Source organism: Eucyclogobius newberryi, unplaced genomic scaffold (assembly GCF_026437365.1).
Source record: "Eucyclogobius newberryi isolate DKJ021-1_F unplaced genomic scaffold, fEucNew1.0.hap1 SCAF_3, whole genome shotgun sequence".
Taxonomy (NCBI): Eukaryota; Metazoa; Chordata; class Actinopteri; order Gobiiformes; family Gobiidae; genus Eucyclogobius; species Eucyclogobius newberryi.
The window spans coordinates 41,188,176-41,202,489 of NW_027315945.1; the positions used below are offsets into that span (position 1 = coordinate 41,188,176).

At 48.1% G+C, this 14,314-nt stretch overlaps 2 protein-coding genes across 2 annotated transcripts in view; both read left to right on the forward strand.

Annotated features, from left to right (window-relative positions):
• The window catches only part of LOC140374155 (cyclic AMP-responsive element-binding protein 3-like protein 4), a 28,103-nt gene extending 15,035 nt beyond the window's left edge, over nucleotides 1–13,068 (forward strand). The window contains exons 6-9 of the mRNA XM_072460962.1: nucleotides 10,559–10,627; nucleotides 11,427–11,511; nucleotides 12,073–12,166; nucleotides 12,404–13,068. Coding sequence (XP_072317063.1) covers nucleotides 10,559–10,627; nucleotides 11,427–11,511; nucleotides 12,073–12,166; nucleotides 12,404–12,675 — 520 coding nt within the window. The 3' untranslated portion in view covers nucleotides 12,676–13,068. The remainder of the gene's footprint in view (nucleotides 1–10,558; nucleotides 10,628–11,426; nucleotides 11,512–12,072; nucleotides 12,167–12,403) is intronic.
• A 439-nt stretch (nucleotides 13,069–13,507) lies between these two features.
• The window catches only part of LOC140374624 (DENN domain-containing protein 4B-like), a 20,721-nt gene continuing 19,914 nt past the window's right edge, over nucleotides 13,508–14,314 (forward strand). The window contains exon 1 of the mRNA XM_072461553.1: nucleotides 13,508–13,641. The gene's annotated coding sequence lies outside the window, so the exon portion shown is untranslated. The remainder of the gene's footprint in view (nucleotides 13,642–14,314) is intronic.

The window sequence follows — 14,314 nt, forward strand, 5'->3', positions numbered from 1 at the left end:
TACAGTTGTCGTGCGATGGACTACAGTTGTCCTGCGATGGACTATAGTTGTCCTGCGATGGACTATAGTTGTCCTGCGATGGACTATAGTTGTCCTGCGATGGACTATATAGTTGTCCTGCGATGGACTATATAGTTGTCGTGCGATGGACTATAGTTGTCCTGCGATGGACTATAGTTGTCCTGCGATGGACTATAGTTGTCCTGCGATGGACTATAGTTGTCCTGCGATGGACTATAGTTGTCCTGCGATGGACTATAGTTGTCGTGCGATGGACTATAGTTGTCGTGCGATGGACTATAGTTGGACTATAGTTGTCCTGGGATGGACTATAGTTGTCCTGGGATGGACTATAGTTGTCCTGCGATGGACTATAGTTGTCGTGCGATGGACTATAGTTGTCCTGCGATGGACTATAGTTGTCCTGCGATGGACTATAGTTGTCCTGCGATGGACTATAGTTGTCCTGCGATGGACTATAGTTGTCGTGCGATGGACTATAGTTGTCCTGCGATGGACTATAGTTGTCGTGCGATGGACTATAGTTGTCCTGCGATGGACTATAGTTGTCCTGCGATGGACTATAGTTGTCGTGCGATGGACTATAGTTGTCGTGCGATGGACTATAGTTGTCGTGCGATGGACTATAGTTGTCGTGCGATGGACTATAGTTGGACTATAGTTGTCCTGGGATGGACTATATAGTTGTCGTGCGATGGACTATAGTTGGACTATAGTTGTCCTGCGATGGACTATAGTTGTCCTGCGATGGACTATAGTTGTCCTGCGATGGACTATAGTTGTCCTGCGATGGACTATAGTTGTCGTGCGATGAACTATAGTTGTCGTGCGATGGACTATAGTTGGACTATAGTTGTCCTGGGATGGACTATAGTTGTCCTGCGATGGACTATAGTTGTCGTGCGATGAACTATAGTTGTCGTGCGATGGACTATAGTTGGACTATAGTTGTCCTGCGATGGACTATAGTTGTCGTGCGATGGACTATAGTTGTTGTGCGATGGACTATAGTTGTCGTGCGATGGACTATAGTTGGACTATAGTTGTCGTGCGATGGACTATAGTTGGACTATAGTTGTCGTGCGATGGACTACAGTTGTCGTGCGATGGACTATAGTTGTCGTGGGATGGACTATAGTTGTCCTGCGATGGACTATAGTTGTCCTGTGATGGACTATAGTTGTCCTGTGATGGACTATAGTTGTCGTGCGATGGACTATAGTTGTCCTGCGATGGACTATATAGTTGTCGTGCGATGGACTATAGTTGTCCTGCGATGGACTATAGTTGTCCTGCGATGGACTATAGTTGTCCTGCGATGGACTATAGTTGTCCTGCGATGGACTATAGTTGTCCTGCGATGGACTATAGTTGTCCTGCGATGGACTATAGTTGTCCTGCGATGGACTATATAGTTGTCGTTCGATGGACTATAGTTGTCGTTCGATGGACTATAGTTGTCGTTCGATGGACTATAGTTGTCGTTCGTTGGACTATAGTTGTCGTTCGATGGACTATAGTTGTCCTGCGATGGACTATAGTTGTCGTTCGATGGACTATAGTTGTCGTGCGATGGACTATAGTTGTCCTGCGATGGACTATAGTTGTCCTGTGATGGACTATAGTTGTCCTGTGATGGACTATAGTTGTCGTGCGATGGACTATAGTTGTCCTGCGATGGACTATAGTTGTCCTGCGATGGACTATAGTTGTCCTGCGATGGACTATAGTTGTCCTGCGATGGACTATAGTTGTCCTGCGATGGACTATAGTTGTCCTGCGATGGACTATATAGTTGTCGTTCGATGGACTATAGTTGTCGTTCGATGGACTATAGTTGTCGTTCGATGGACTATAGTTGTCGTTCGTTGGACTATAGTTGTCGTTCGATGGACTATAGTTGTCCTGCGATGGACTATAGTTGTCGTTCGATGGACTATAGTTGTCGTGCGATGGACTATAGTTGTCCTGCGATGGACTATATAGTTGTCGTGCGATGGACTATAGTTGTCCTGCGATAGACTATAGTTGTCCTGCGATGGACTATAGTTGTCCTGCGATGGACTATAGTTGTCCTGCGATGGACTATAGTTGTCCGGCGATGAACTATATAGTTGTCGTGCGATGGACTATATAGTTGTCGTTCGATGGACTATAGTTGTCGTTCGATGGACTATAGTTGTCCTGCGATGGACTATAGTTGTCGTGGGATGGACTATAGTTGTCGTGCGATGGACTATAGTTGGACTATAGTTGTCCTGGGATGGACTATAGTTGTCCTGGGATGGACTATAGTTGTCCTGGGATGGACTATGGTTGTCCTGCGATGGACTATAGTTGTCCTGCGATGGACTATAGTTGTCGTGCGATGGACTATAGTTGTCCTGCGATGGACTATAGTTGTCCTGCGATGGACTATAGTTGTCCTGCGATGGACTATAGTTGTCCTGCGATGGACTATAGTTGTCGTGCGATGGACTATAGTTGTCCTGCGATGGACTATAGTTGTCGTGCGATGGACTATAGTTGTCCTGCGATGGACTATAGTTGTCGTGCGATGGACTATAGTTGTCGTGCGATGGACTATAGTTGGACTATAGTTGTCCTGGGATGGACTATAGTTGTCCTGGGATGGACTATAGTTGTCCTGCGATGGACTATAGTTGTCGTGCGATGGACTATAGTTGTCCTGCGATGGACTATAGTTGTCCTGCGATGGACTATAGTTGTCCTGCGATGGACTATAGTTGTCCTGCGATGGACTATAGTTGTCGTGCGATGGACTATAGTTGTCCTGCGATGGACTATAGTTGTCGTGCGATGGACTATAGTTGTCCTGCGATGGACTATAGTTGTCGTGCGATGGACTATAGTTGTCGTGCGATGGACTATAGTTGGACTATAGTTGTCCTGGGATGGACTATAGTTGTCCTGGGATGGACTATAGTTGTCCTGCGATGGACTATAGTTGTCGTGCGATGGACTATAGTTGTCCTGCGATGGACTATAGTTGTCCTGCGATGGACTATAGTTGTCCTGCGATGGACTATAGTTGTCCTGCGACGGACTATAGTTGTCGTGCGATGGACTATAGTTGTCCTGCGATGGACTATAGTTGTCGTGCGATGGACTATAGTTGTCCTGCGATGGACTATAGTTGTCCTGCGATGGACTATAGTTGTCCTGCGATGGACTATAGTTGTCGTGCGATGGACTATAGTTGTCGTGCGATGGACTATAGTTGTCGTGCGATGGACTATAGTTGGACTATAGTTGTCCTGGGATGGACTATATAGTTGTCGTGCGATGGACTATAGTTGTCGTGCGATGGACTATAGTTGGACTATAGTTGTCCTGCGATGGACTATAGTTGTCCTGCGATGGACTATAGTTGTCCTGCGATGGACTATAGTTGTCCTGCGATGGACTATAGTTGTCGTGCGATGAACTATAGTTGTCGTGCGATGGACTATAGTTGGACTATAGTTGTCCTGGGATGGACTATAGTTGTCCTGCGATGGACTATAGTTGTCGTGCGATGAACTATAGTTGTCGTGCGATGGACTATAGTTGGACTATAGTTGTCCTGCGATGGACTATAGTTGTCCTGCGATGGACTATAGTTGTCGTGCGATGGACTATAGTTGTTGTGCGATGGACTATAGTTGTCGTGCGATGGACTATAGTTGGACTATAGTTGTCGTGCGATGGACTATAGTTGGACTATAGTTGTCGTGGGATGGACTATAGTTGTCCTGCGATGGACTATAGTTGTCCTGTGATGGACTATAGTTGTCCTGTGATGGACTATAGTTGTCGTGCGATGGACTATAGTTGTCCTGCGATGGACTATATAGTTGTCGTGCGATGGACTATAGTTGTCCTGCGATGGACTATAGTTGTCCTGCGATGGACTATAGTTGTCCTGCGATGGACTATAGTTGTCCTGCGATGGACTATAGTTGTCCTGCGATGGACTATATAGTTGTCGTTCGATGGACTATAGTTGTCGTTCGATGGACTATAGTTGTCGTTCGATGGACTATAGTTGTCGTTCGATGGACTATAGTTGTCGTTCGTTGGACTATAGTTGTCGTTCGATGGACTATAGTTGTCCTGCGATGGACTATAGTTGTCGTTCGATGGACTATAGTTGTCGTGCGATGGACTATAGTTGTCCTGCGATGGACTATAGTTGTCCTGTGATGGACTATAGTTGTCCTGTGATGGACTATAGTTGTCGTGCGATGGACTATAGTTGTCCTGCGATGGACTATAGTTGTCCTGCGATGGACTATAGTTGTCCTGCGATGGACTATAGTTGTCCTGCGATGGACTATAGTTGTCCTGCGATGGACTATATAGTTGTCGTTCGATGGACTATAGTTGTCCGATGGACTATAGTTGTCGTTCGATGGACTATAGTTGTCGTTCGATGGACTATAGTTGTCCTGCGATGGACTATAGTTGTCGTTCGATGGACTATAGTTGTCGTGCGATGGACTATAGTTGTCCTGCGATGGACTATATAGTTGTCGTGCGATGGACTATAGTTGTCCTGCGATGGACTACAGTTGTCCTGCGATGGACTACAGTTGTCCTGCGATGGACTACAGTTGTCCTGCGATGGACTACAGTTGTCCTGCGATGGACTACAGTTGTCCTGCGATGGACTACAGTTGTCCTGCGATGGACTACAGTTGTCCTGCGATGGACTATAGTTGTCCTGCGATGGACTATAGTTGTCCTGCGATGGACTATAGTTGTCCTGCGATGGACTATAGTTGTCCTGCGATGGACTATAGTTGTCCTGCGATGGACTATAGTTGTCGTGCGATGGACTATAGTTGTCGTGCCATGGACTATAGTTGTCGTGCGATGGACTATAGTTGTCGTGCCATGGACTATAGTTGTCGTGCGATGGACTATAGTTGTCCTGCGATGGACTATAGTTGTCCTGCGATGGACTATAGTTGTCCTGCGATGGACTATAGTTGTCCTGCGATGGACTATAGTTGTCGTGCGATGGACTATAGTTGTCGTGCGATGGACTATAGTTGTCGTGCGATGGACTATAGTTGTCGTGCGATGGACTATAGTTGTCCTGCGATGGACTATAGTTGTCGTGCGATGGACTATAGTTGTCGTGCGATGGACTATAGTTGTCGTGCGATGGACTATAGTTGTCGTGCGATGGACTATAGTTGTCGTGCGATGGACTACAGTTGTCGTGCGATGGACTATAGTTGTCGTGCGATGGACTATAGTTGGACTACAGTTGTCCTGCGATGGACTATAGTTGTCCTGCGATGGACTATAGTTGTCCTGCGATGGACTATATAGTTGTCCTGCGATGGACTATATAGTTGTCGTGCGATGGACTATAGTTGTCCTGCGATGGACTATAGTTGTCCTGCGATGGACTATAGTTGTCCTGCGATGGACTATAGTTGTCCTGCGATGGACTATAGTTGTCCTGCGATGGACTATAGTTGTCCTGCGATGGACTATAGTTGTCGTGCGATGGACTATAGTTGTCGTGCGATGGACTATAGTTGTCGTGCGATGGACTATAGTTGGACTATAGTTGTCCTGGGATGGACTATAGTTGTCCTGGGATGGACTATAGTTGTCCTGCGATGGACTATAGTTGTCGTGCGATGGACTATAGTTGTCCTGCGATGGACTATAGTTGTCCTGCGATGGACTATAGTTGTCCTGCGATGGACTATAGTTGTCCTGCGATGGACTATAGTTGTCGTGCGATGGACTATAGTTGTCCTGCGATGGACTATAGTTGTCGTGCGATGGACTATAGTTGTCCTGCGATGGACTATAGTTGTCCTGCGATGGACTATAGTTGTCGTGCGATGGACTATAGTTGTCGTGCGATGGACTATAGTTGTCGTGCGATGGACTATAGTTGTCGTGCGATGGACTATAGTTGGACTATAGTTGTCCTGGGATGGACTATATAGTTGTCGTGCGATGGACTATAGTTGGACTATAGTTGTCCTGCGATGGACTATAGTTGTCCTGCGATGGACTATAGTTGTCCTGCGATGGACTATAGTTGTCGTGCGATGAACTATAGTTGTCGTGCGATGGACTATAGTTGGACTATAGTTGTCCTGGGATGGACTATAGTTGTCCTGCGATGGACTATAGTTGTCGTGCGATGAACTATAGTTGTCGTGCGATGGACTATAGTTGGACTATAGTTGTCGTGCGATGGACTATAGTTGTCCTGCGATGGACTATAGTTGTCCTGCGATGGACTATAGTTGTCGTGCGATGGACTATAGTTGTCCTGCGATGGACTATAGTTGTCGTGCGATGGACTATAGTTGTCCTGCGATGGACTATAGTTGTCCTGCGATGGACTATAGTTGTCCTGCGATGGACTATAGTTGTCGTGCGATGGACTATAGTTGTCGTGCGATGGACTATAGTTGTCGTGCGATGGACTATAGTTGGACTATAGTTGTCCTGGGATGGACTATAGTTGGACTATAGTTGTCCTGCGATGGACTATAGTTGTCCTGCGATGGACTATAGTTGTCCTGCGATGGACTATAGTTGTCCTGCGATGGACTATAGTTGTCGTGCGATGAACTATAGTTGTCGTGCGATGGACTATAGTTGGACTATAGTTGTCCTGGGATGGACTATAGTTGTCCTGCGATGGACTATAGTTGTCGTGCGATGAACTATAGTTGTCGTGCGATGGACTATAGTTGGACTATAGTTGTCCTGCGATGGACTATAGTTGTCGTGCGATGGACTATAGTTGTTGTGCGATGGACTATAGTTGTCGTGCGATGGACTATAGTTGGACTATAGTTGTCGTGCGATGGACTATAGTTGGACTATAGTTGTCGTGCGATGGACTACAGTTGTCGTGCGATGGACTATAGTTGTCGTGGGATGGACTATAGTTGTCCTGCGATGGACTATAGTTGTCCTGTGATGGACTATAGTTGTCCTGTGATGGACTATAGTTGTCGTGCGATGGACTATAGTTGTCCTGCGATGGACTATATAGTTGTCGTGCGATGGACTATAGTTGTCCTGCGATGGACTATAGTTGTCCTGCGATGGACTATAGTTGTCCTGCGATGGACTATAGTTGTCCTGCGATGGACTATAGTTGTCCTGCGATGGACTATATAGTTGTCGTTCGATGGACTATAGTTGTCGTTCGATGGACTATAGTTGTCGTTCGATGGACTATAGTTGTCGTTCGTTGGACTATAGTTGTCGTTCGATGGACTATAGTTGTCCTGCGATGGACTATAGTTGTCGTTCGATGGACTATAGTTGTCGTGCGATGGACTATAGTTGTCCTGCGATGGACTATAGTTGTCCTGTGATGGACTATAGTTGTCCTGTGATGGACTATAGTTGTCGTGCGATGGACTATAGTTGTCCTGCGATGGACTATAGTTGTCCTGCGATGGACTATAGTTGTCCTGCGATGGACTATAGTTGTCCTGCGATGGACTATAGTTGTCCTGCGATGGACTATAGTTGTCCTGCGATGGACTATATAGTTGTCGTTCGATGGACTATAGTTGTCGTTCGATGGACTATAGTTGTCGTTCGATGGACTATAGTTGTCGTTCGTTGGACTATAGTTGTCGTTCGATGGACTATAGTTGTCCTGCGATGGACTATAGTTGTCGTTCGATGGACTATAGTTGTCGTGCGATGGACTATAGTTGTCCTGCGATGGACTATATAGTTGTCGTGCGATGGACTATAGTTGTCCTGCGATAGACTATAGTTGTCCTGCGATGGACTATAGTTGTCCTGCGATGGACTATAGTTGTCCTGCGATGGACTATAGTTGTCCGGCGATGAACTATATAGTTGTCGTGCGATGGACTATATAGTTGTCGTTCGATGGACTATAGTTGTCGTTCGATGGACTATAGTTGTCCTGCGATGGACTATAGTTGTCGTGGGATGGACTATAGTTGTCGTGCGATGGACTATAGTTGGACTATAGTTGTCCTGGGATGGACTATAGTTGTCCTGGGATGGACTATAGTTGTCCTGCGATGGACTATAGTTGTCCTGCGATGGACTATAGTTGTCGTGCGATGGACTATAGTTGTCCTGCGATGGACTATAGTTGTCCTGCGATGGACTATAGTTGTCCTGCGATGGACTATAGTTGTCCTGCGATGGACTATAGTTGTCGTGCGATGGACTATAGTTGTCCTGCGATGGACTATAGTTGTCGTGCGATGGACTATAGTTGTCCTGCGATGGACTATAGTTGTCGTGCGATGGACTATAGTTGTCGTGCGATGGACTATAGTTGGACTATAGTTGTCCTGGGATGGACTATAGTTGTCCTGGGATGGACTATAGTTGTCCTGCGATGGACTATAGTTGTCGTGCGATGGACTATAGTTGTCCTGCGATGGACTATAGTTGTCCTGCGATGGACTATAGTTGTCCTGCGATGGACTATAGTTGTCCTGCGATGGACTATAGTTGTCGTGCGATGGACTATAGTTGTCCTGCGATGGACTATAGTTGTCGTGCGATGGACTATAGTTGTCCTGCGATGGACTATAGTTGTCGTGCGATGGACTATAGTTGTCGTGCGATGGACTATAGTTGGACTATAGTTGTCCTGGGATGGACTATAGTTGTCCTGGGATGGACTATAGTTGTCCTGCGATGGACTATAGTTGTCGTGCGATGGACTATAGTTGTCCTGCGATGGACTATAGTTGTCCTGCGATGGACTATAGTTGTCCTGCGATGGACTATAGTTGTCCTGCGATGGACTATAGTTGTCGTGCGATGGACTATAGTTGTCCTGCGATGGACTATAGTTGTCGTGCGATGGACTATAGTTGTCCTGCGATGGACTATAGTTGTCCTGCGATGGACTATAGTTGTCCTGCGATGGACTATAGTTGTCGTGCGATGGACTATAGTTGTCGTGCGATGGACTATAGTTGTCGTGCGATGGACTATAGTTGGACTATAGTTGTCCTGGGATGGACTATATAGTTGTCGTGCGATGGACTATAGTTGTCGTGCGATGGACTATAGTTGGACTATAGTTGTCCTGCGATGGACTATAGTTGTCCTGCGATGGACTATAGTTGTCCTGCGATGGACTATAGTTGTCCTGCGATGGACTATAGTTGTCGTGCGATGAACTATAGTTGTCGTGCGATGGACTATAGTTGGACTATAGTTGTCCTGGGATGGACTATAGTTGTCCTGCGATGGACTATAGTTGTCGTGCGATGAACTATAGTTGTCGTGCGATGGACTATAGTTGGACTATAGTTGTCCTGCGATGGACTATAGTTGTCGTGCGATGGACTATAGTTGTTGTGCGATGGACTATAGTTGTCGTGCGATGGACTATAGTTGGACTATAGTTGTCGTGCGATGGACTATAGTTGGACTATAGTTGTCGTGGGATGGACTATAGTTGTCCTGCGATGGACTATAGTTGTCCTGTGATGGACTATAGTTGTCCTGTGATGGACTATAGTTGTCGTGCGATGGACTATAGTTGTCCTGCGATGGACTATAGTTGTCCTGCGATGGACTATAGTTGTCCTGCGATGGACTATAGTTGTCCTGCGATGGACTATAGTTGTCCTGCGATGGACTATATAGTTGTCGTTCGATGGACTATAGTTGTCGTTCGATGGACTATAGTTGTCGTTCGATGGACTATAGTTGTCGTTCGTTGGACTATAGTTGTCGTTCGATGGACTATAGTTGTCCTGCGATGGACTATAGTTGTCGTTCGATGGACTATAGTTGTCGTGCGATGGACTATAGTTGTCCTGCGATGGACTATAGTTGTCCTGCGATGGACTATAGTTGTCCTGTGATGGACTATAGTTGTCGTGCGATGGACTATAGTTGTCCTGCGATGGACTATAGTTGTCCTGCGATGGACTATAGTTGTCCTGCGATGGACTATAGTTGTCCTGCGATGGACTATAGTTGTCCTGCGATGGACTATAGTTGTCCTGCGATGGACTATATAGTTGTCGTTCGATGGACTATAGTTGTCCGATGGACTATAGTTGTCGTTCGATGGACTATAGTTGTCGTTCGTTGGACTATAGTTGTCGTTCGATGGACTATAGTTGTCCTGCGATGGACTATAGTTGTCGTTCGATGGACTATAGTTGTCGTGCGATGGACTATAGTTGTCCTGCGATGGACTATATAGTTGTCGTGCGATGGACTATAGTTGTCCTGCGATAGACTATAGTTGTCCTGCGATGGACTATAGTTGTCCTGCGATGGACTATAGTTGTCCTGCGATGGACTATAGTTGTCCGGCGATGAACTATATAGTTGTCGTGCGATGGACTATATAGTTGTCGTTCGATGGACTATAGTTGTCGTTCGATGGACTATAGTTGTCCTGCGATGGACTATAGTTGTCGTGGGATGGGCGGGTCAGAAGCAGTCTCTGGTCCAATGGCGTTGCAGCTTTAATGGTTTTGTCCCGCCTCTTTACTGCTCTTTGTGGTTTCAGAGCCGCCGAGTGTTCAGCTCAGAACAAGGAGCTGCAGAGGACGGTGGAGCAGCTGGAGAAGAGCAACATGTGAGTTACAAGTGATTCAGAGACGGAGCAGAAAGAACCAGCAGAACCAGCAGAACCAGCAGAACAAGCAGAACCAGCAGAACAAGCAGAACCAGCAGAACAAGCAGGAGGAGCCTTTCCTCCTGAGAAGGTCTAAACTGAGAGGTTCTTCTTCAGAGCTTTGACTCTTAGAGTCCGAGAAAATAATTTTGAGTTTATCGCGTGACTAAAGGTTCCGAGAGCGTTAAAAGAGCTTTGAGAGAGCTTTAAGAGAGCTTTAAAAGAGCTCTGAGAGAGCTCTGAGAGAGCTCTGAGGGAGCTCTGAGGGAGCTCTGAGGGAGCTCTGAGAGAGCTCTGAGGGAGCTCTGAGAGAGCTCTGAGAGAGCTCCGAGAGAGCTCAGCTCCGAGAGAGCTCCGAGAGAGCTCCGAGAGAGCTTCGAGAGAGCTTCGAGAGAGCTTCGAGAGAGCTTTTAAAGGAGCTTTTAAAGGAGCTCTATAAAGGAGCTCTATAAAGGAGCTTTAAATTAGCTTTGAGAGAGCTTTGAGGGAGCTTTAAGGGCGCTTTAGCTTTAAGGGAGCTTTGAGAGAGCTTTAAGGGAGCTTTAAATGAGCTTTAAAGGAGCTTTAAATGAGCTTGAAAGGAGCTTTAAATGAGCTTGAAAGGAGCTTTAAATGAGCTTGAAAGGAGCTTTAAGGGAGCTCTTTAAGGGAGCTTTAAAGGAGCTTTAAAGGAGCTTTAAAGGAGCTTTAAATAAGCTTTAAATAAGCTTTAAGGGAGCTTTAAGGGAGCTTTAAGGTGTCATTTGTCTTGTGTGCTCAGGTCTCTGTTGGCACAGCTCCGGCAGCTTCAGACTCTCATCAAACGGAGCGTTTCTAAAGGAGCTCAGACCAGCACCTGCCTCCTGGTACTGTCCCCTGCTGGACACGCCCACCTGCTGGACACGCCCACCTGCTGGACACGCCCACCTGCTTGACACGCCCACCTGCTTGACACGCCCACCTGCTTGACACTCCCACCTGCTTGACACTCTCACCTGCTGGACACTCCCACCTGCTGGACACTCCCACTTGCTGGACACTCCCACCTGCTGGACACTCCCACCTGCTGGACACTCCCACCTGCTGGACACTCCCACCTGCTGGACACTCCCACCCACCTGCTTGACACTCCCACCCACCTGCTTGACACTCCCACCTGCTTGACACTCCCACCCACCTGCTTGACACTCCCACCTGCTGGACACTCCCACCTGCTGGACACTCCCACCTGCTGGACACTCCCACCCACCTGCTTGACACTCCCACCCACCTGCTGGACACTCCCACCCACCTGCTGGACACTCCCACCCACCTGCTTGACACTCCCTCCCACCTGCTGGACACTCCCACCTGCTGGACACTCCCACCTGCTGGACACTCCCACACGTCTCAGAGCAGGTCTCAGAACAGGTTTCTGTCGTCCGCAGGTCGTCATGGTTTCTCTGGGCCTCATCATTCTGCCGAGCTTCAGTCCGTTCGTGAGACGTTCAGCTGCAGGAGACGACTACAGGCCGAGCGCAGGTGAAACCCACAACACGCTTCACACCTACGTCGACTCTTTAGATTCGTTCTCATTTCTAGCGACAGAATCTGTTGCCACGGCAATAAAATTTAACAGGAAATAACAAAAGTCAAATTCTTAATCAGTAAAATACAGTTTAAAATAAATCATCATAAAAGACAAAGAAAATCATTTTTACTCAAACACGTCAGTTTTTAATACTTCTTAAAATATCGACTTTTAATGATTTATTCCAGTTTTCTCCAGAAACATCCTGACAGACTCCGCCTCCTCGCAGCCTCCGGCCAATGACCACGCAGCGTCTGATCCCGAGCTCTCTGATGTCGGCCAATCAGGAACCGAGCTCGTTTCTGCTGCAGCCGCCGTCGACCAATCACAGCCGAACCCCGGGGTGTCTGCGTCACCGGGGAACCAATCAGAACCTGCTCCTGTCGCCAGGCAACAGACGCAGCTCACGCTGGACGAAACGGTCGCAAACAGAAAACGAGACCGCGCCGACGAGATGTAGAGTCTGACCTCTGGTGGAGACGAGCGGAACTGTTACAGTCCAAACCTGAACTATACGAACTATTACTTTTATTTTCACACTTTGGTTTGGTCTGCGCGGCGCTGCAGCGCCCCCTGCTCGTCCTGCGCGGCGCTGCAGCGCCCCCTGCTCCCCTGCTCGTCCTGCGCGGCGCTGCAGCGCCCCCTGCTCGTCCTGCGCGGCGCTGCAGCGCCCCCTGCTCGTCCTGCGCGGCGCTGCAGCGCCCCCTGCTCGTCCTGCGCGGCGCTGCAGCGCCCCCTGCTCGTCCTGCGCTGCGCATTAGTTCTCGTTTTGTTGCTCTTGGACTTTTTCCAACGTTTAACGAGGTGAAGCTCGAGGTCATTTATTTAAAAGAAGAATATTTTAGACAGAAAAACTCATTTATACTTTTGTCAATGAAATGTAACGATTTTCTGTTTGATTAATTTATTCCTTCAGTTTGAACTGAATAAATTGGCTTTGGCTTTTGATATTGTCATAATGTCGGTCATTTGGAACGCCATGACCCAGGGGCCGGACCCAGGGCCCGGACCCAGGGCCCGGACCCAGGGCCCGGACCCAGGGCCCGGACCCAGGGGCCGGACCCAGGGCCCGGAACCAGGGCCCGGAACCAGAGCCCGGACCCAGGGGCCGGAACCATCATGTACCATCGTCTTTATTTCACACACGTGCTTCTTCTTTTTACACTTTTTATAAACTTAGTCATTTCTATTGTAAATTCTAGACTTCATCTAAAGCAGTTAAAACAGAAGTTCCATAAAGCTTTCAAAATAAAGGCCTTTTCGTTTGGTGCTTTTACTGCGAGCGACGCGAGCGGATGTGAGACGCACGCGCCGCTGCGCTTCACAAACAGCTGCTGCAGCGCGAACACGGACGCCACCTGCGACGCGGCGGACTAAAGCATGCGCGTCCGCGTCCCCCGAGGGACAAACCAGAGCCAGAGACAAGGTACGGAGCTGTGCCGTCCCGTGTGCGGCCCCGGGACCGCCGCAGGGCCCCGAGAAGCCAGAACCGACCGCTTTAGCCCGAGGAAGCTAACTGATGCTAACCGAGCCGAACCGCTGCGGCTGCGACGCGTCTGTGAGCGGACCCGCCTCCGCATCGCGCCGCTTTCGCTTTCTCCTCGCGCTGAACGCTTCATCCGCGCGCGCGCCGCGATCTTCCGCGTCTTTAACTTAAAATCAGACAAATATTCAAATGGCAACAATTGTTCTGCTTTTTCTGCGCGTCCGTTGCTTCATTCCGGCTCCGCGACTTCAGCGCGGAAACAACGCGTCATGATGCGCACCGGCGCGTCTTGTTCACGTCAAAGAAACATTTATTTAAAGCCCAAAAGTGTTTTTACTGTGAGAAAAGAAGCTCGTGCGTGTGTCCGATAATGGAACCACGGAGCTGTCAAATGACGTAGCGGCATCCCCGGCGCGGCGAGTAACCGACCAACGAGGAACCGACCAACGAGGAACCGACCAACGAGGAACCGACCAACGAGGAACCGACTAATGTTCAAGAAATGATTCTGTAAAAGTTCATGTTGAGTGTGAAGACATAAGACGATCCTGTCATGTCCACACAAGGGACATGTCTTAAGTCATTATGTGGCATTATTGAGTCAAAGTGTCAG